Source organism: Gavialis gangeticus, unplaced genomic scaffold (assembly GCF_001723915.1).
Source record: "Gavialis gangeticus isolate Ggan-Ray unplaced genomic scaffold, GavGan_comp1, whole genome shotgun sequence".
NCBI classification, from domain to species: domain Eukaryota; kingdom Metazoa; phylum Chordata; order Crocodylia; family Gavialidae; genus Gavialis; species Gavialis gangeticus.
The window spans coordinates 8,839,310-8,860,771 of record NW_017729034.1 but is presented as its reverse complement, the minus strand read 5'-3'; the positions used below and the strand labels follow the sequence as shown (position 1 = coordinate 8,860,771).

The 21,462-nt window shown below is 44.4% G+C and overlaps 1 protein-coding gene across 1 annotated transcript in view; it reads right to left on the bottom strand.

Moving 5' to 3' along the window:
- Window positions 1-321: 321 nt before the first annotated feature.
- Window positions 322-21,462, bottom strand: part of CHD1L (chromodomain helicase DNA binding protein 1 like) — a 35,741-nt gene continuing 14,600 nt past the window's right edge. Inside the window, exons 7-23 of the mRNA XM_019527277.1 lie at window positions 17,571-17,733; window positions 17,258-17,413; window positions 15,393-15,485; window positions 14,274-14,370; window positions 13,050-13,123; window positions 11,482-11,592; window positions 9,780-9,894; window positions 9,185-9,338; window positions 7,450-7,615; window positions 5,720-5,865; window positions 5,160-5,323; window positions 4,188-4,396; window positions 3,145-3,243; window positions 2,355-2,425; window positions 1,985-2,099; window positions 1,578-1,686; window positions 322-963 (exon numbers count right to left, since the gene is read on the bottom strand). Coding sequence (XP_019382822.1) covers window positions 885-963; window positions 1,578-1,686; window positions 1,985-2,099; window positions 2,355-2,425; window positions 3,145-3,243; window positions 4,188-4,396; window positions 5,160-5,323; window positions 5,720-5,865; window positions 7,450-7,615; window positions 9,185-9,338; window positions 9,780-9,894; window positions 11,482-11,592; window positions 13,050-13,123; window positions 14,274-14,370; window positions 15,393-15,485; window positions 17,258-17,413; window positions 17,571-17,733 — 2,121 coding nt within the window. The 3' untranslated portion in view covers window positions 322-884. The remainder of the gene's footprint in view (window positions 964-1,577; window positions 1,687-1,984; window positions 2,100-2,354; window positions 2,426-3,144; window positions 3,244-4,187; window positions 4,397-5,159; window positions 5,324-5,719; window positions 5,866-7,449; window positions 7,616-9,184; window positions 9,339-9,779; window positions 9,895-11,481; window positions 11,593-13,049; window positions 13,124-14,273; window positions 14,371-15,392; window positions 15,486-17,257; window positions 17,414-17,570; window positions 17,734-21,462) is intronic.

The following is a 21,462-nucleotide window of genomic DNA, read 5'->3' as shown; positions in this document are numbered from 1 at the left end:
GTGTTGAAAGCTTTACATGCAACATCTCTGTTGTGCCACACAGAACAAATCCAACAGTAAAACATGTTTGCATTCAAACCCATTATATATTGGATCCAAGGGTCCGGGGGCCTTCCAGTCAGCCCCAAGGATAGGAAAAGGGACCTCATTTTCCTAACAGCTGCAACAATTCAAGAAGTATACCACAAAGCAAGTTTGAGGGAGAAGGACAGGTGTCTTTCACAAAGACCATCTCAAATGCAGGCAGAATCGTATGTCTTTGCCAAGGGCGGTGGTTAGAAAGAAACTGCTTGATTATAAGCATACGACTATGCTACCAACTCCACCTTAAACTCTTTATTTTAGCAAATATCAAAAACTGATTTTTTTTTTGTTAGGAACCAGAGCGTGCCCAGAGCGTTCACTGCACATGCCTTCCTTATCATCACAGAGGAGTTTACATACAAACCCCTCTGCCTCAAGCACACAGTAATGAGTTAGCAAAAAACCAACCAACCAAAAATCAGTGAAACAACAAAAGAGGAAGTCTGTGAACAAAGGTCAAGCCACAATTGCACGGCAAACCCTGGGAATAATGGAAAATTATTGCTTCAAACAAGGGTTAATAATTGAGCTATCATGAAAGTTTAAAATTTTCCAACTTAAAAAAACTAGAGACAGGTCCAAGCCAGCATCCCAGACCCACTAAACCTTGTAGTAGTATTATTCCAGCTCACATCCACTGGCAATATAAAAAACAGAACTACAGAGGTAGGGTGACATGAAGACACACAGTGGCTTTGTATGTGCTTCAAAGAAGCTACCTAAATACAGGCTGGCTGTATATGCAATTCTGAAAAAGCCTTGAGCTCTTTGGGCCCATTTCTCAGTGATTCGCATGGTCTTCATGGCTTTGAGATCATCACAGAAGATGTAGATGGTTGTGAAAAGGAGGAAGAAGCCTTATTCCTTGGGAAGTAGTATCTAATGAAAATGGTCAAGGAATACTGCAACATTTCAGGCAAAACATCTAGCAATGGCATCAGTAAGGAAGGTGGGGTTATACTGGCCAACTTTCTAAGTTTTAATCTCTCTCTCTACATTGCTGACTGTGGCTCTACACAGCAGGTGCATTTCTGCCCTGAGAAATGGCAGAAACAGTCTGAACACTTCCTATCCTTGGCGAGCTGGGAGGAATGCATTGGGTCTGGTCAATGAAGCATGCTTGTGCTTTCTTCTTAATCTGTTCATTTTGTTGGCATCTGAGCCAGTTTGGTCAACGCCTAAAACTTTACTATGAACTTGGCATGTTGCAAGCAGCCCAATGATTGTTAGCAGATGACCAGGCACTGGTCCAAACACATACTGACAGATGCATGGAGTCATATGGACAAACATCAGCATCGTCACCACCTGGAGTGCTCAGGATTCCATCTGAATGAGTGTAAAATTAGATTTCAGATTCATGCTATTTTAAACTGAAATGTCAGTGCATGATACCCACACTGGATCCACCAAGATCTTTCAATGAACAACCTGGATTTGTATAAACAAGTTACTCTGACTTTGAGCCAAGTCAAATACACTTCAAAGGATACACAAAAGTGGGGATACCCCTTACAGCCAAATATTTTCGGATGAGCCGCTCGGTACCATACCAGTTAAAACCCTTTGTTGCATGTCCAATACGTGGGAGATGGACACTTGCTGGCAGAGAGAGAGAGAGAGATTGGAAAAGTTCTTTGAAGCCTGAGGCATTAAAAAAAAGGATGTGGAATAAATGCTACGCTCCATGACTGCAGAGATGCCTTGGAACATAATGTTCCACTTCCAGTGGATAAATCTGTGTCTCATTCTCTTTGAGGTGACAGCAGCAGATGAGACGGAAAAGGCCTGTTAGACCATCCCCTCTGTGACCCTGCCCAGAATCCTGAGGTGGAATTTCATGCATGGTTCTTGTGGCATATCCCCTGCTAATGGCATGGGTAGATGCATGTACGCTTACCATTCCTTTTCTTGGCTGTTAAATAAATCTTCTTCAAGCCCTTTTCCAAAGCAGACAGCTTAATGCCAGACAAGTTGTTGGAGCAATCCCGGTGCTGTGCTACAATCAGGGCCAACTAGGGAAAAAAAATATGGGATGGAGACAAGTTGACAACAGACACAGAGAGCTGCTAGAAAACAACTGCTTTAACTGCCTTATAGGCCCAAAATACTTGTGCTCTCTTTCTTTCTTTGCTGTCTTTTATCTTTTTTTTTCAACCCAGTCCTACTGTTCGGGGTCACAGTTATTCTGAGGAAGACATAGCATCCACTTTGTATTGTTTCAAAAATATTTCAGTTAGGAGAATATCAAAGGGGGTTTTTATAGTTACCAAGTCCTGTCCTTTATTTCTGGATTCTTTATCATCAATGGGGAATAAGAGGGTTCCTCCCAAGGCCAGGTCTGCCCGAAAAAACAGAACAGAATAAGACATTCAATCCCACAGAGAACCATGGTAAGTCTGCCTAACAATAAATGTGCCACTGCTGTTTTGCACTCTTGTATGCAATTGCCCTTGATACCAGTCACACAGGCATGTCAACTCTTCCCCCATCCTCCATAATTTTCTTCAAATGGAGTAGTGAAACAGAAAAAAAGACTGAAAGAAGTGTCAGGAAACAGAATACTACAAGAATAAATCCTTTGTTGAAAAATAATCAGTCTCCATTAAGATGCATGTGTTCTTCATCAGTGATTTAACATGGCTTAAATTTATGATTGTATAGGTGCACATAGTGGCTCAGTGAGATGAAGCCCAGCTCCTACTTTTCAAAGCATTTAGGCACATGAACTGCAGACTTAGGATACTGTCTTAATCCAAGAAGGAATCCCTTGACTAAAGAAGCAGATATTTCCCTGGGGAATATATCACAAAGGACAGACTTCCGTGGGGAATTCTTTGCCCCCAACGCAGAAGTCTAGGCAAAGGGTCTTCCTGCATTATCCCTTCTGATGCTAGACACAGAAAGATCCAGATGCAAAGCAAAGACTGCCAGTTTCATGTATGGAAGTCCCCAATTTGCCAATACTTTGGTGTGCCTAACTTCCGTAGGAATTAATGAGAGTTAGGTAACTAAACGTCTTTGAGGATCTGGGCCAAAGGTTGGGCTTTTCTCTCTTACCTTTCATCTTCCCTGCTAGTTCGTATATTTTCCTGGGCTGATCAGAACGAACCTCCAGTGCTGTAAACAAGCCTCCTCTTCCCCAGCGGCCAGAATCATCTACAGCAAAGTTACAATTTAGATTCCTTTTATCTTACACTAGGGTGCTGTGTCTGGAGGAACACATTCCCAAACAAGTCCATGCAAATAATGACCTCTGCTGGGAACAGCCCCCCTCTCACCTAGCACTGTGGGTATTGTTAGAAACCGCTGTGGGAGATGAACCAAAGTCCATCTGTGCCTCAGAAAACAGAGAATGTAAGCCTAGAAGACAATCCCTGCTTGACAGCTCAGGAAACAGTGGGGAGTTTGTTCAGATTTCAGCATGATCTACAAAGTATAACCTCACAGGTCTGTTTCCAGCCCAGCTGGGTGAGAAGGAAACTTTCTGAATGAGACCCAAGGCAGATGGGCCTTAGTAAATCTGCTGACAGACAAGACCAGGACTCTACTCACTCATGAACATTCCCCCCAGCTCCCGGTTTGATTCCCCAGTTCCCAGTTTGAGCCCCCAGCTCTCGATCATTCCCCCTAGCCCCCGTAGCTTCTCCTGGGGCCGCCAACACTGCCTGCCTTGTCCTGGCAGGGGGGCAGCAGGGGGAGCAGCCGGACAAGCCACAGCTTCTCCCAGGGCTACCGGCTCAAACTGGCTCTCGTTCGGTTGCTTCCCCAGTTGCTCCTGCCAGCACTGCCTAGTGCCTGCCTGTACAGTCTATGGCCGAATCTCCGAATTGATTCAGAGGCTTCCGATTTGATTCAGAGAGATTAACAGGTATCCTGATTTGATTCAGATTAGAAGATTCAGCCCCCAAATTGGGCTGAATCTCCTCTGAATCGAATTGGCTACTGAAGCTTTGCACAGCTCTAACCTACATCATATAGACAGGTGGTTTCCAGCCAGTACCACCCAGCCACCGCTGCACTTCAACAATTTAGCAGCCATGCTGGAAGGCACAATTCAGCCCTCCACTACTGAAGTCTGCTCTTGTTCTTGCCAGCCCTACCTATGCAGTGGACAACGATGGCATCCTCCTCTTCTGCTCTGGGGTGGGTAACATCACCCATCACATACTTGATGGCATTCAGATCTGGGTCTATGTAATCCAAATCCACATCTGGCTTATCCTCTCCCTCCTTAAATTCCTCCTCTGTGTCACTCTCCTCTGAGGGGAGGCAGGGGGACCTGTAATGATTTGTCTCCCACCACGCCATCCTGCAATGAGGAGAGATTAATGGTAGACCAAAGAAGATGCAAGAAAGAAGGCCAAATATCTTTCATTTTAAATTACGACTGCAATGCACTGGAGGCAGGCTCTTACGGTACAATGCTCAGACTAAGATCTGGAGTCACAATCTTCCTCTCCCTCCAAATTTGGGATGGAATTTGGAAGCGCCGCTATTTATGGTGCTAAGAATGAGGGATGAGGCTCTTGTGATGGCATACTTGCAAGAACATGGAAAGTGTGAGTCCAAAGGAGGGCAACAAGCTGTTCAGAATGGTACAAGGGGGTATAAGTAGGAATTATGGAGATGAAATTAAGATGCAGGCTCAAGTCACACAGCACAGACCCAAACTGATTTGAACTAAATTGGGCTCTCACTCCAACCTCCCCAAAAGTCTGTATATGTTCAGAGTTCATGTGCTTTTACAGGTCCCCCTCCATGACATCAAAAGTACCAGAGAAGTCAGGTTGGATGTTAGGGACAAGAATAAATGCTACTATTGGGCTAAAAATCTTTCAACATCTCCTTGTCTTGCAATTTCAGCACTCTCTCCAAAATATAATGCACCATGGTTCATAAACTACCAACATACCAATTTCATCTCTTCCATCAACCCACATTTTGAACGCCCCGTTAACTGCAAGAGCGAACAGTGCTTGTAGCTTTCTGACACTTTTCTGTCGTGCTGACCCAGCCAGCACCCACCAGTACACACCCCACACCGCTTTGTGGTAGGCAAAGCATAATCCTACTTTTTCTTGTGGGCAGCTTCTGCTTTCTTCCTTTTCTTCTCCTCCATGAGCCTTGTTCTCTTTGCTGCTGCCTCCTGTCGCTTCCTCCTTCTGGCTTCCAGCTCCTCTGGGCTCAGCACATGCTTCCTCTTGGTGGGCACTTCCCGAAGACCCATTAGAAGGACCTGGAGGAGGAGGAGAATCTTAAAGAAATGCACACTTCTCATCTTAAACTCTAATCAGGTTCCATCATATCTGGTGTCTCATCCTTGTCTAATCCCTTGTCTGCAGTGTCTCACACTCTCAAACCTATTTCAAACAGGTCACCAAGACATCAGATTCTAAAAATGCCTTTTGATCCCATGACCAAATGTGAACCAGTATCCTAGGCACAACTATCTGATCAATTATCAAACCTTCTGAGTCATCCAGTCCAGAGTCTAGTGTTAACCTCAAAATGTTTGCATCTGAGCCTTCAAGCATTTCCTCTGCAAGTTTTAGATAAAACAAAAGTGAATCCATCTGCCTCATATTCCATGAATAATTTGCAGCCCTGCATGCTTCTATTTCTTTCATCTTACGTTTGCCGTGTTTCGGAGGGCTCTCCCTTCTTTACTGGTCTCTTCCAGAACAGCTTTCTGAAGATCCAAGAGCTGGTCAAATGCTTTCTGGTCTTCCCTGCTAGGTTCTTTCGAATAATCTTTGCCTTCATATAGATACATATGATCTTAAAAAAAAAAAAGATAAAAGTATATAATAATGGGTATGTGGTGAGAACAAATGTAACATGACTGACATTTCTAAGAGGGAAAGGGGCTATTGCTGAGATAGTTTTGCAAGGAAAGGTGTAAGTATTGCACTGAGGCAAGAAAAAAATTATCTCTGCCCAGGTACTTGTCTTTACCCATAGCAAGTTGGAACTTTCAAGTAGAATTTATACCAGCCTGCACTTACATTTTTTTTCTCTCACAGTTATGCTGGTTAGGAGCATGCTTAAAAGAAAGATCACACTTTTTGCTGACACTGCTATAAAGGCAAGGTAGAGACATGGCAGAAAGCTCTTTTCCTAAAGACCTCTGGCCCGAATAAACAGTTGCTCCAGTAGGGGCTTTGCCAGTGCAACTCTGCCTATACAGCCCCCTGGTCAACCCTGTTAAGACAAGCCCTTTGTTTTGGGCTATCCAAGCATGAACTGCAACCCTGGCAACCTACAGTGACTGCTCATAAGGGCAGCCCTTTCCTCAGCAGTAAGATCTGAGCAATTACACTTCCTCCTTAAGTTTACAACAGAAACACTGCTGAGTGCCAACGACTGGCAACTGGCAACCCCTGAATGAAACACAATGCCCATTCTATCTGGCCCTGTGTCTACAGAATCATGGAGGCCACAGCTCCTGTTAAGGCTGAGTTCTTTTAAGCAAAGATTCAAACTTTGTGCTGTATCTTTCAGCAGTAACACTCTTAGTGATGCTCTACAGGGGAATATATCTTTAAATTAGTTTTCATCTACTTTTGGACCACAAATGCTAAAAAGTCTGACCCATAACTGCATGTGTACTGACTGGCATCACAACAGGGCAGATTAAAAGTTGTCTGGGTACCCTGTCTGCATTTGTTACACTCACATGTTTGGATTTCTTTAAAATGTAGCCTTAACTAAGTATCCTGTGCTTATAGCATGTGGTTCAATACCGTTGCCTGATTCAAGAGTTTGGTTTAACAGTTAAGAAACCTGTATGATATTCCTTAGCCTTATATTACTGATATGGACTCACTACCCTAAATGCCATCTTAAAATAGTTCTACGGAAAGGAATAAAGGCTGTTTACAGACATTGAATCAGCTTTAGATAAAAGCGCCAAAAAATCCCGCTAAAGTGCCCAATCTATACAGACGCTGTGGTGCCAGGTCCAATTAACATGTTACTTCTTCTGGAAAAGTGCTGTTTTGGGGGGGTTTTAAAGGTCTATAAGCAGCCAAAGTTTATTAATAGTGCACAGCTTTATCTTTCTCTAATGACTTTCCTTCAAGAGGCTCAAGGCCTTTCAGACACATTACTGAATTTGGCATTACCCACCCCATGAGGTAAATAGTTCTCATTTTAGGCAGGGAAATGAGGCATGGAAAGAGAAAGGCAGTGATCATAGGGCACAAATCCAATCCATGGAATAGCCAGAAATAAAATCCCAGCCACAAACCCATCTTTCTGCTCTGCAAAGTTGCACAGAATACCATTGCATCTCCTTGATGTTTTCTCTAACAGTTTCTAGACTGCTGGGTGGCCCGGGCACCTTCAGATCACTGAACATACTCTCCATATCTTGCTCCTCATTTTCTTCTTTGCTGGGTAGCACCATATCTGTGATCCACGCTCCCCCTTTTGTCTCTCCAAGGATGTTTCCCAGGTCCACCTCCTGGATGTTGCTCCCCTCAGAGGACAGCAATTTATCCAAACCAAACTTCAGGATTTCACTCAGCTGGGACAGACAGAAGAAGAAATGCATCATTATTGTCCTCACTCTTCATACCATTCCAGGCATACTGTGTTTCTAAGTTTAGAGGCTGACAGGATACTGGAGGGGGGATTAGATCCTTAAAATCACCTGACAAAGTATTTATGCTAGCCCAGGCAGTATCCTCCTTTCTCTCTTCACCAGCTATACACCAGATCACTGGACACCCCCGTCAATAATAGTGATGAAAGCCATTTAGCACAATAGGTGCACTGTCAGACAGTTCACAGACTCAGACAAACAACATTGCCCTTGATTACATCCAAGGGGTAACCCAAAAAGCCCCAAACTTTCTGAATGTTAAGCAAAAGCTTGGATTTCCACAGAAATCACTTGGGAACAAAGTACCAGCAGGGCCTATTCCTGGATTTGTGCTCACACCAATGTCTCTCCTGCTGAAGCCACTGCTGTTCAGAAAGGTTTGAAGGACAGACATAAGGCTGGAACACATACGTGTAGATTTTTTCCTGGTTTCACTTCACATGGGGTTCTCCTCTCATTACAGTTTCACTTTGGGACCTGACTAAGCTCAAAATGCTTGAGGCAACCTCAGCCTTAGGTTCCTAGCTACAAGTCATTCCCTGGATTCCTGGAAGACAGCACCTGCTCAGGGGGAGGCTGCCTGAACAGTTTGCAAACATAAGCCAGGTTTTGGTTTGGCATCAAAATGCTGGCATGGCAGTTATGCTTGTCAGGGAGAAGCAGGGAAAAACAGATCAGGTGTTAGAAGCGGTGATTCAATTTCCACATAAATGAACATGCTACCTCTCAATTTCTTTTGCCTTCCTCTGCAGCACTGATATGTCGGCTACAGCTAAGGTTGCAGTATGTTAGGGGGTGCTGACTGGATTGTAACAATGCATCTGCTGATAGTTAAGCTCAGAGGTCTTCTGGCTGGAGGATCTTATTCTTCCACTTGGGGTCAAACCCATCACCCAATTTGGGGCTAGGAAGGAATATTTCTCCTAGGTCAGGCACACACTGTAAGGGGAGGGTTTATTTTTGCCTCCTTCTGTAGCCTGGGGTGTAGTCCTTTTCCTAGGATGTTCTGAGCATCTATTAACCAACTCCTTCCCTCTCCCTACAGTGGTTGGGCATGGCAGTGCCCTTGTCTCCTCTGCTTTTATATTGTCATAGGGTGCTGTTTGTATTTTAGGTATTGTACCTTGTACTTGTGTGTCAGTAAAGTGGCAATTTTAGGAATTTGTTAACAGTTGCCTGCAAATGCAAGGGACTGAACTTGATGGCCCAGGAAGCCCATTCCAGTCCTATGTTCCTAAATATCCAAAATAACAAAAATAAAAGACAACATCTGCAGAAAATAGGTCCCATCCTTCAGATGGGGTAACCTCAGCCTCATGTAACAGAGCTCAAAATTAGGGCCTCCCTGCCTCTGAGTTCCACAGATGCTTTGACCTGAGTTTGGTTTGGTCTCTAACAGAGATGCTACCAGCTCCTAGGTTCTAATGCAGTCCTCCCTAGAGACAAGGCCAATGCTATTAGCATCCCCTGCAGTGTGGGCTCATTTTTTACCTGCATGTCTGCTGCTGCCTGAGACTCGAGAGCTCTGAGAGCAAACTGCCCCCCTTCGATAATGGCATTCGTTAGTCGGAGCTTGGACACCGCTCGTCGGTAGATTATTTCTTCCACGGTGTCTCGTCCAATCAGGCGGATAATTTTTACAGGCCTGGTAGAATGTCAGAGAGTCAGCTGAACTGCTGATGTTGCTTTAGGATAAGGGACCAAAGTGTGAGGCCACCCCTGGCCCAGTCCCGTTACAAGCAGCTTACAGCAGCAAAGAGAAATCCTGACCCCTCTGCAACCAGAGGGAAGAGGAGGGGACACTGCAGAGAGCAGCTGGCTTCCAGTCCAGTCCTCCACAACTGCAGAGCTCCTGACTCAGGAGGCCTAGGGAGGATGGGGAGTGCATGGGTTCAGCAAAATAGGAGGGCAGAACCATGCCAAAGACAAATGGCTCCCCCTTCCCGCCCGCCACTCCCAGGAGTGGTTTGCTTAGCTCTCTTCTGCCAGCAGATATGAAGGTGAACACTGAGGCTGCAACACTGAGGATGGGAAGGAACAACCGGGTGTTGGGGGCATGATACAGAGCATAGCAGTCATTCCTCACTTGTTCTGACCAATCCTGTGAGCTCTTCCGATGGCCTGCAAGTCATTTTGTGGGTTGAAATCACTGTCGACAAAAATAACAGTATCTGCAGCTGTCAGGTTCATGCCGACGCCACCTGAAACCAAGAGCCCAGAGAGAGGGGATTGTCAGTAACGTGTGATACTCGACAGAAAAGAGGGAGAGCAGACTGGTGCTTGCTAGGAGAGACTAAATCTGTTCTGACTAAATAAAAATAAACCCAAGTTCCACCCTCCTCTCAAAGCTAAAGTTGAAGCTTTTATAAGGATCCAAAAATTTTGCTCAGTTTGTTGAATGATATCTTCATGCCTTACTCTTTATGTTTCTAGGTTTCCACAAAGACCCCAAATGGAACTGTAGCACCCTCTGCAATGAAGAAGAGAAAGGACTTGGATCTTGTGAACATAAAAGGGCTGGTTTGCTGAAGCTATTAGACACAAGACAGATCCTATGATACTTTCCAGCTGGAAGACAAACTACTACAGTCTGGACTGCTTAATAACCACACAAAGGGTCTCCCTAACCCATGGTCTGGCCTTAGCCTGGAAAGGATTTCTGGTGATGATACTACAGAAATGTAAGGAAACCTCACACCCAAAGATTACAGTCCAAGGGCTGTGGAGGGTCTGGATACTTATCCACAGCAAACCTTTTGAGGTTTTCCAGTCACTCATTTTTGTTTGTTTGTTTTTCTTTATAAGTAACAGCTTTCATGGAACAGAAATACAATGTGAACTAAAAAAATGTAAAGTTATTCTCAATGGTGTCATGTACTGCAACTAAAAAGCAGGGATATGCTGAGCAGCATTTCCTCCTACCCATGCCACACACCTTCGTTTGTAGTGTCCATACCCTCCCTGCAAACTGAGAGGCAATCATACCCTGAAATTCTCCACCATTCACTGGAGCAGGGATGGAAAGGCAGATGTTTGACCAGATCTAATGATTGACTTTCAGGGTGTAAAGGGCCTGACCAGTTTGGGAAGGGATTGCTCAGGCCCGGGGGAGGACAAAGTGAAAAAGACTTGCATACATGTCAAGAGGAGCAGAGTCTGGATCTTTGTTGGGATGGAGAGCAGGGAGGCGAGGAGGTCTGGAAAGGGTTCTGTTTATGAGGTAAGTGTGGGAGAGATGTATAGGAGAGTGCCAGGAGACATTCTGCAACCTACGGCACTGAGAAGTGGAAGACACCCATACCAGTCTGTTACTGGCACATGGCTGGCATCTGCGCAACATAAATGTTAGTCATATTCTGTAAGATTAAACTGGCAGTGGGACAATACCGCCTTCATACGAAGCTGTATATAAAAAAAGAACCAGCTGGGTTGCACTATAAACAGTGCATTTGGCATCAGCTGCAGAGATGGTGTGTGGGGAACTCAAGCTCCCACCAGTGGATGAAGAATTGCCAATAGCCAATGCACACCACCTAACGGGGCAATTTTTAAAAAGAAAATCCACAAGACTTCTATTACAGAATAAACAATATTTTCTTAAAAATGAAATGGTTAACTATAGTGGCTTTACTTCCCTTTAAAGTCCCCATTTGAGTATTAAAATTGATGTTTTCCACAGAGTTGAGGCCTTCCCAAAGTCCTGTTAGTCCCTACATACAACCAAAGGACACTGAGGGGCTGGGACTTTATAACTTCCAGTTTGGTCCCTCCCCCATCCCTCTCCTTACCTGCCCTGGTGCTCAGCAAGAAAATAAAGATGGGCTGTTGACCAAAGTTCCTGATGGCAAGGTGCCTCTCCTCTCCTCTTACAGATCCATCCAAACGCTCATAGCTGTAGCCTTCCCAAACAGACAAAAATGGCAGATGCTGAAGACACTGCTGTTCTGACTCTATTCCCCTGCATGGTGCTTTCATTTTCGCCAGCCCCTCTCATCCCAACTTTCTCCTCTCCATTGCTTCCCCAATTCACGTGCTCCTCTCCCCATCCCCAACCCACACCTCAGAGTTTTCTGGGCTCTCCACAGAACTCACCATGGCAGCCCCCCTGTAGTTGATGTCCTCCTACTCTTCTACAGCATTGTTCCACTCATAGTTTCTAGCTCTGTTCTCACCTCAGAACCAGGGGGCCAGTGTCTGCTCCAGTAACACTGGTGTAAATCAAAATAACTACCTAACCTTGCCGGAGCTACTCCAGATTTACTATGTATAGAGGGGAGTAGAGCTGAAAAATGGAACCAGAGACTCTTAGCTTTGAAACTGCTGCTTGGAAACAGAATGGAGAAATCCAGAGCCAGTGCAGAAAAGTGGTGGTGCACTGACCTGTTGCAGACCAGGTCCCTTTGGGCCACTAGCACTAGGTTATGGACCAGTACATACAGGCCTCTCTCAAGCAAACTCCCACTGGCTTGAATGAGAGTTTTGCCTGAGTGAGAACTCCAGGATTTGACCCCTACTTGGTGTTCAAATGCAGCCTTAGCTGTCTACTACCATAAATACAAAACAAAAGGTTGTTTCATGGGAAAGGCTCAGTGAGCACTAAGCCAGGTAAGTGCCAACAAAAGAAAATGTCTCATATGTCAAGAATGCTTTTGGTAATTAAATCTGGTTGCTAAAATATGGAATGGTCCTGCCTGCATTTGCAGTAACAGAGCTTCTAAGGAAACTAGCTAAGCATAGCTAGGTGTCTTGACTTTTAGTTAATACACACTCAGTGTAGCTGCTGAGTGCAGTAGAGTCCATTCAGATTTGGATCGGCAAAGCCAAGACCAGAACATAGGGCCAAGTTCTAAAACACAAGGCTCCTTCTCAACTAGAGAGAGCGTGGGGTGAAGTGTAATACATCATGCTGTAGTGTGAAGCATATACCCACAGTGTTATCACAATATCAGGATGTGTTAATTTAAATTCAAGCCCTTGGGCAAGTGGCTGCAACATCCCTGAAAGTAAGGAGTGCTGCACTCAGTAACACCCAGCTTCATCACAGTCCTGTGACCACTGACTTCAGTGCACCAGGTTTATAAGCTGTCCAATGCAGTAGAACAGTGAATCTCAGAATACCTTTGTTTGTCAGCCCTATTTTACAGATGACAACACTAAGTCACAGAAGCAGTCATTGCCAGAGCAGAAATCAGGGCTCTGGTTTCCTACCCCCAAAAAAATGCCTGCTAATTAAAAAAAGTCCTTGTCATGACTGTCCCTTCTCTGTCATGCAAGGATCAGCAAAGGACAGCATAGCTGTAGATGATATAGGATCATTTATGACAAGCCCTGTGCTCCAAAAGCGCATGCATTTCACCTCGGTAGTCCATGTAGTCTTGAAGAATATCGAGCATTTGAGTCATCTGGGAAAAGAGCAAGACACGGTGGCCACTGCAAAATAAAGCAAGGTATCACAAGCCTTAGTGTATATTTTGTAGTGCTTTGCAGAAGCAGAGACAGTTTGTATTCATTTCATGAAGATGTATAATTAAGCCAAGCATCCTAAGACCTGAGTCTCCTCATCTGTAAAAGGACTTGCTGAGGTGATACTGAAAGTCAAGGATACAACTGGGGTCAGAACTCAATGGTCCTGATTCCCAGATCTGGGCTCTAGACTTTATACACTGGTGACCCTTTAAGTCCATTTATGCTGTCTAGTATCATATATGATATTCAAAAGGCACATAGGACCTGATAACTCTTGTGGCACAGAAACAGACACACTTGCTCTTTCTTCCCTCTTTGTTGCTGTATAATGGAGAAACCTGGCGCCATTTTGGAAGTTTCACTTTTGCTTTGCCTTGTCTTTTTCAAGCACTGCCTGAGGAGGCTGTCAGAAGAGCACTGCATGCCAGGTGAGATGACCTTGTTTGGTATTGCGATGAGTGGTGGGGGAGTAATTCACTCACAACCTGCTTGAAATTTCCAACAGAAGGGTGTACCAGTTTGCTAAGCCTTCTTCTGGGAGGTAGTGAAATAGTCTCAGACAACAGTTACAGATTCTGCAGCCTCCGAAGTTCAGATCCAGAATCTGGGACCAGACTTGAATCCCCAAATTATGAAGTATTTATACTGACTTTTTCTTTGTCTAAGTTTTGGGTTTTCTTACCAACATTACTATTTTTCATTCTGATGATGCGGTTCTGCCTCCCAGGCCCAGACAGGCCTAGTGCCACAAAGGAACAGAAACACTGTGACAGTCTGCCCTCAGGGAACCCATGATCAAACCAGACACCTTGAACATCATGTAAAACAGTTGATCTCTCAGGATTCCCAGCCCAACTTTGGCAGCTGTTTGGATAAGTGTAGGGAAAGAGCCAGTTTTGGGGGTTCTTTAAAGAAAAGCTTTAAATTATTGTGCTTTCTCTGTCATTCCTAACACAGCTGCCACACTCTAATTAGTCTAATTAGGACTATCACTAATCATCATTAAGTAACTACAGCATTCATTTCATAGTGTGCATTAGTCATGAATAAAAGAGGCTGTTTTTATCAACAAGGCTTATCTATATTCCTCAGTCTTCACAGTAACACAACGTACCCAGCATATAAGAAAGAAAGGAGTTTATCTAACAGGCACAGCTTGCCGCTGGCTTCGATGAGGTGGTCTCCAATTTCAAAGGGCTCTGGCTCAACACCTGGAATAGAAATGAGCTTTAGAAGCAGTGCTAATATTATAGTAATAATTAACATCTCAAGATCACCCCCAAATTACCCAGATGTCACCTACAACAACGTATTGCACAGCTGCTGCCAAACAGACCTAGGTATAACCCAGATTCCTGCTTCTAAATTGGTGATGCTTTCCTGTCTGTTGGGAACACCAGAATCATGATTCCATGACAGAAACAAACAGTGTGACTACACTGCTTGGAAGAAGAAACCAAATACTTGCAGATCCCAGATTCTTAGTTTCCTGAGAATATGAGGGATTGCAAACCAGCTGGGGATATATAGAGCTGCAACGAACATCTGTGTGGGACCATTGAGGCATTTCAGCTGTTTGCTGTGACTTTTATATCAAAATGTACCACTTCTCTGATCAGCTGTGTGGGACCTGCTGTTGAGCTCCAAATGAGCGGAGAAGCAGTATCCTTTGATGTACAAGCTGTGGCAAACATCTGAGCAGCTCTTTCTTACTGCAGAAACCTACTATGAACTAAGTAGGAGGTGAACCACCTGGATACAAATTATCCTGATTCTACTATATGTAAGCAAAACATGTGTAGAGGTAAGATTGAAAACTCTGCCCCCTTTTCAGAGTGTTGGAGTGATATTATAGCCATGATGGTCCAGGAAATGTGAGGGGCAAGGATTTTTGTGGGTGTTATCTTTTACTGGACCAACTGCATGGTTGGGACAGATTTAGACAAGCTTTTGAATACAGTGCATTGCATTTGAAAGTCTGTCTAAACCTATCCTAACTATGCGGTTTGCCCAGTAAAAGATACCACCCACAAAAATCCTTGCCTCTCTCTTTTTATTCTGTTTTGAGTCAGCTAACATGAACTGAATCTCTTTATACTACAGTCTAGCAGCACAAGACAGGGGCTTCGCTCAACTTCTAAGCATCAAAGAAAACGACCATATTTGAAGAAACTTGATTCATCTGCTAAAAAACACTTGGTTTCATGTCAGAGACAGAGGAGGCCTCTCTCACCATTGAACAGGTACGGGTGGGCCACACATTTCCGAAGCTGAATTAAAACGTTCTGAAGTTTAACTTTCCTCCCTGCTTCGTTTTCAAATGCATCTGAAACGGGGAAAGAAAAAATTAAATGGCAAACCAGTTCAGCAACATCTCTGAGACTTTGTAACAGCAGTGACTGGAATTACTTGCCACTTGGTCCAACTGAATGTTTGAATTTAGGCTCTGCATTTAACATTCTCCCTCTTCAAAGACCAATGGAATTTCCTGTCATATTTTCAGTCAAATATTTGCTCACTTTGGCAAAGGAAACATTTGAAAATGAGACCACAGTGGAAATTTCTTCCCTTGTCTGACCACTTTGTTTCTGGACTCTCCTGAAGAACCTGAGCCCTTAATGACATTTTTATAATGGCCCATGAATTTAAAGCTGCCCAAATTAACACAATGAAGCTGCAGTTATTGGGTATAACTCAGCTGCCTCTTCCAAGGAAACCCAATGCACAACTGAGACCTGATGTAAGAGTTCTGCTCAGAAGGGCCAGTAACCAAGCTGGGAGGGGGGCAGAAGGATGAGGAAGATGTAAGCTCTACAAGGGTATGGGAAGCTTTGCTGAGCTTTGAGGAAAACCCTTCAGGTCTCGGTCCTGTTGTCTCAGCTCCCAGGCACAGGGAGATAAGAAGGGTGACAGCCAGGAGAGTGAATGGTATTGTGAGGGAGTCCTCAGGGATTTATGGGGATACAAGGAGCTCAGCAAGGCTTTGGGGAACCTGCAAGGGGGAGATGGATGAATGAAGCTGGGAGTGGGAAGGATGGTCTGGGGCTAGTACACTTTCACTCTGCCCAGAAGGTTGGCACAGAAGGTCTCCCTGATCCTGTGACCATCTCTCTGATGCACATGCACAAAGCAGTATCACAGGACGAGAGCAACAACATTGATTAGAGGTCTAGAGAACGTGACTCATGAGAAAAAGATGAAAGAACTGGGATTATTTCTTCTCACAAGCGTGGGCCAGTACTGGAACAGATCACCTAGAGAGGTGGTGAAGGCTCCAACCTTGGAAGCATTTAAGGGGAGGTTACACAAGCACTTGTCTAGGATCGTTTAGACAGGGATGATCCTGCCTTCAGCAGGGGACTGGACTAGAAGACCTCCCAAGGTCCAACCCTATGTTTCTATGATGAGCTGAGCCTTCTGCACAGCCCTGGGAGTACCAGAGTACCTCCACCCTTTCACTAATACACCATCCTGACAGACACATGCACATCCACAGAATGTGTAATGGGATGTTCACATATGAGAGAGCAGGACATCAGTATTAGGTATCAACATCTGGGAGTAATTCAGTATCAGCAGTGTGTCCCTCATGACTGCTTATCTATTAAAAGTGAGAGGGATGTGTTACAACAGTGAATGGTCTGAGCATTTGGCTGGGTGTCAAAACACACAGATGAAGGATGGCTTAACAGGTGAAAAGAAGATATTTCTTGAGATCTTGAATTGCAATTTATTGAAAGGTTGGCCCAAACAAGAACCTTAGGACTGACCACACCCAAGCTGTGGAACGGTCCAGAGTCAGATCCAGATGCAATGGCTGGCTCTTATACTGGACCAAACCAAAAATCATAGGTCCAGACTGCTCACAGCTCTGGAAGTTTTTGAATAACGAGCCAAATGCTGAGGCTTAGATTGATCCCAGGGGTTAATACTGCTTGCTCATCAAATGGCATCTGAAGATTGAACTCAACCTTTTAATTCAGGGCATTTTACTATTGGCTAATGCATCCCCCTTTTCAATACAACAGTACCTGGATTTATAAGAGGGAATTGATTTTGCTATTAATCACACCAACAGGTCCCAAATTCCCTTGTTACCTAGGTCTTTCATCAGAATGGCCTTGTAGTATTTTCTCTGCAGGGCTGACATCCCATGATATAGTACTACTTCTACCTTCTTAGGTAGATCTGCAGCGACTTCAGCTTTCACCCGCCTGAGTAAAAAGGGCTGCAGGAGACTGTGTAGTTCTTTGGCTGCATGGCGAGGGAAAAGTTGTAATCAGTGAATGCAAGTAATCCATCTCACACTTCATTTCTGTTTATGAACATTAATGGTAGCTCACAACACCTTGCAAGATGGCTAAATATCTTCCTGGCTTAGAAGCAGAGTATTTTATGGCTCGCTGCTTACCTGGCTTGCTCTCCGTTTCGATCTCATGGTAATACTGAACAAACTCATCCACTTGGTCTTTAGGGAAGATGTCAGGTTCAATAAAACTGAGTAGGGAGTACAGCTCCTGGAGACTGTTCTGAATAGGAGTGCCTGTGAGCAGCAGACTGAAACTCGCTGAAAACTAAAGCAAGCAAAGGCAAAGGAAAATGATGTTATATGCATTAAGAAAAGGAACAACACACAAAGCTGCTAACGCACTACTCTTCACACAACTAAAAATCTGGCAATTATAGTATCATAGTAGCTAGGGTCAGGAGGGACCTGATCAGGTCATCTAGCCTGACCCCCTGCCACAGGCAGGAATGAATGCTGGGTTCACAAGAGCCCAGACACGTGATCATCCAACATCCTCTTGAATTTGCCCACGGTAGGAGCGAGGACCACTTCCCTGGGAAGTGGGTTCCAGTTTCTGGCCACCCTAACTGTAAAATATTGCCTTCTGATCTCTAACCTAAACCTATTCTCCATCAGCTTATTACCATTGTTCCTCATCACCCCAGGTGGTGCTAGGGAGAAAAGGGCTCTACCTATTTGCTGCTGATCTCCCCTGAGGAGTTTGTAGGCAGCCACCAGGTCCCCCCTCAGCCTCCTCTTGCTGAGGCTGAACAGGTTCAGGTGCCTCAGTCTCTTCTCATAGGGCCTGTCCTGTTGCCCTCTTACCAAGCAGGTGGCCCTCCTCTGAACCCTCTCAAGGCAGACTACATCCTTCTTAGAGTGCAGCGCCCAGTACTGGACGTAGTACTCCAATTGCGGCCTGACCAATGTCACATGGAGGGGGGGTATCACCTCTCTGGGTCAGCTCGAGATGCATCTTTGGATGCATCATGTTCATCTTGGAGTCAATAATGACTCCAAGATCCTTTTCCGCTACTGTGCTTTCAAGCGGGGGAACTCCTCAGCCCCCTGATGTCATGGGCTACTAAGTGAACTTTCCCTGGAGTTTGAAGGTAAAGGTAGCTGTTCACAAACAGCAAGGGGATTGTGCTAGTTAGTAGAGGAACACTGCAGAACTCTCTGCCCTCTGTGAAAGCCGGCAGATACAAGGGCTGGAGTCACCAGCAAAGAGATTCTCCACTTGCCCAGACCTGTGATCAGAAGCAATTCCATTAAAGTGAATGGAATCACAACAGTGCAACAAATGCAGGCTTAAGGAAAGTGAAAACAAAGCTTAAAGATGGTGCCATTATAACACTGATCTGTCAAACTAGACGTGACTATTCTATGTCAAGTACAACACATGTAATGCAAAGTAACATGAGCTGGTTCAAAAATTCTAGGAAAAAAAACGCTGAGAGCAAATTACATAGTCTGCCCTCCTCCCCCCATTTTCTGAATGGCTCTAACGGTGTTGGTCTTTATCTGCACTTCGCTATTTGCAGAAGCCCCTGCCATACCAACATTTGAGGAATACACTTAACACTGTAGTACACTTAATGCAACAGAAAACTCCCATACGTTCAGTAATGGGAACACGTGAGCAGAATGAAGGTGTGATTAGGTTTATTTGTTGACATGAAACTCCATCCTTGGAGGTTTTTAAGGCCTAGCTTGACAAAGCCCTGACTGGAGTGACCTAGTGGGGGATGGTCCTGCTTTGAGCAAGGGGTTGGACTAGATGAACTTCTCAGGGCCCTTCCAACCCTCTTTTTGTACAATTCTATGATGAGTGAACACTCCTGTACTAAAATCAAATATTCAGGAAATGTTGGGCATATTCAAGTCTTGAATGTTCACAGTTCTCATAATGGGGCAAATTCTAACCTGGAATACTAGACAAATCCAGGCAAACTGTATTGACTTCAGCAATGACATGTGACTTAACCAAGGTCCCACAGCAAGATCTGGGAAACAAAGTTGAAGAGTTGTGGCTCGTGGTCTTTTGCACCAATCACTAGACAAGACTTTCCTGATTTGCACACAAATTCAGTCCTATCATAAGAAAGCAGGGCTAGAAGGCACCTCATGTGGTCATCTAGTCCAGCCCCCTGCTCAAAGAAGAATCATCCCTGACTAAACCATTCCAATCTAGTGTCTGTCCAACCTGCTCTTGCTCTTCATGATTCCCAAGTCCCTAATCATTTTTGTCATTGTATGCTAGATTTCCATATGTGCCTATATCTTTCTTGAAGTGTGGGACCCAAAACTGGACACAGTACTCCAGGTGAAGCCTTACCAGTCCTGAATAGAGCAAAATAATCTGCAAGAGGCAATCCTGTTAATACAACCCAGGATTCTGTTGGCTTTTTTTTTTTTTTTGCAACAAGAGCACGTTGATGACTTGTATTTAGCGTACGGTCCACTTTAATCCTCCAGTTCTCTGCAGTATTGCAGCCAAGCCAATTATACTCTTGTCTGTATTTATACATGCAATTATTCTGTCCCAAGTTGTGGTAGCCAGAACCAGAGGGGTTAAATCAAAAAATATATGCTCTTGGAAGCATCTGGTAATTGTCTAAGCAGTTTCATAGTTTCTAGGTTTGGAAGGGACCTGAGCAGATCATTGAGTCCTACCCCCTGCCATGGCAGGAAAGAGTACTGGGGTCAAACGACCCCAGCAAGGTGTACATCTAGCCTCCTCTTAAAGACCCCCAGGGTAGAAGCCAGCACCACTTCCCTTGGAAGATTAAGTTAAGATTAACTAATGCAAAGCGTGTCAATTTGCAACCTGCAAGTGGAATTTGTCTGTCACAATTTAACCAAAGTGTTGAATCTAACTGTTTGTACTGATCATGGAACCACTGAGCCCCAAAAATAAGCAGAGCTACAAGATTAGCTGATCTAACAGGTTTTTTAAAGGTCAAGCCATAACAAGATCTGACCACCTAATATAATTAGCACATTCCAAGGAATCCAGGAATAAGAAACTAAGGGCAGAGTAATGCTAATTTCAAACCTCAAGTAATGTGGTGTAATTTGCTTATTGGGTGAACACAAGTTTGGGCGGTAACCTTTCATGATAATTTCTAGCACCTTTTGATCCCATAGGGTAACAGCTTTAGGGCAAGACTGTGAGTGGCTCTAAAGCCAACAGATTAGCATAATAAAAGGAATAAAGGAACGTGCATGTCAAGTGACCAGTTAGAAGGACGGGACAAAAGGACCATCGCTGTACCAAGCCTGGACTCCGGATTCCCAGTGTGACTGAGGACTGGATCCTGACCAAGGGGCCTTCCCAGTGACCCCTTGGACAGCAGTGATCAGGGACGCCTGACTTCGCTGGAACAACTTGGCGCACACCTGGCATAGAGGGACCGCCAATAAGTTGCCAACCCCATGTGGGAATTCTGTCTATCTGTTGTTATCATTCACTATTAGCTCTTTATTACTGTACTATCTGTTTGTTACATTAACCTTTCTGTTAACTGTTGTATGCTAAGCTATAAGTAAATTTGCCTTTACTTCACTCCTGAATTGCCTCCTCAATCTCAAATCCAGCAGCCTCATGGCTGATACACTCACAGTGCCTAGTCAGCCTGTGACACCAAGTGCAGAAATTTACACTTGTCTTTGTTGAATTTCATCTGATGGATTTCAGACCATTTCTCCAGTTCATTCTGTATCCTAGCCTTTCCCTTCAGAGTATTTGCAACCTCACCCAACTTGGTATCATCTGCAAATTTCATCATCATCCAAATCATTAATGTCGGTATTAAACAACACCAGACCCAGGACAAACCCCTGGGGAACCCCACTTGATAGCTCCTTCCAACTAGACATTGAACCATTGATCACTACTTGTTCAGCACAATGATCCAACCTGTTTTGTATCCTCCTCACAGTACTTCTGTTTAGTCTGTAGTTTTTTAGTTTATTAATGAGAATGTTGTGGAATACAGTATCAAAAACCTTG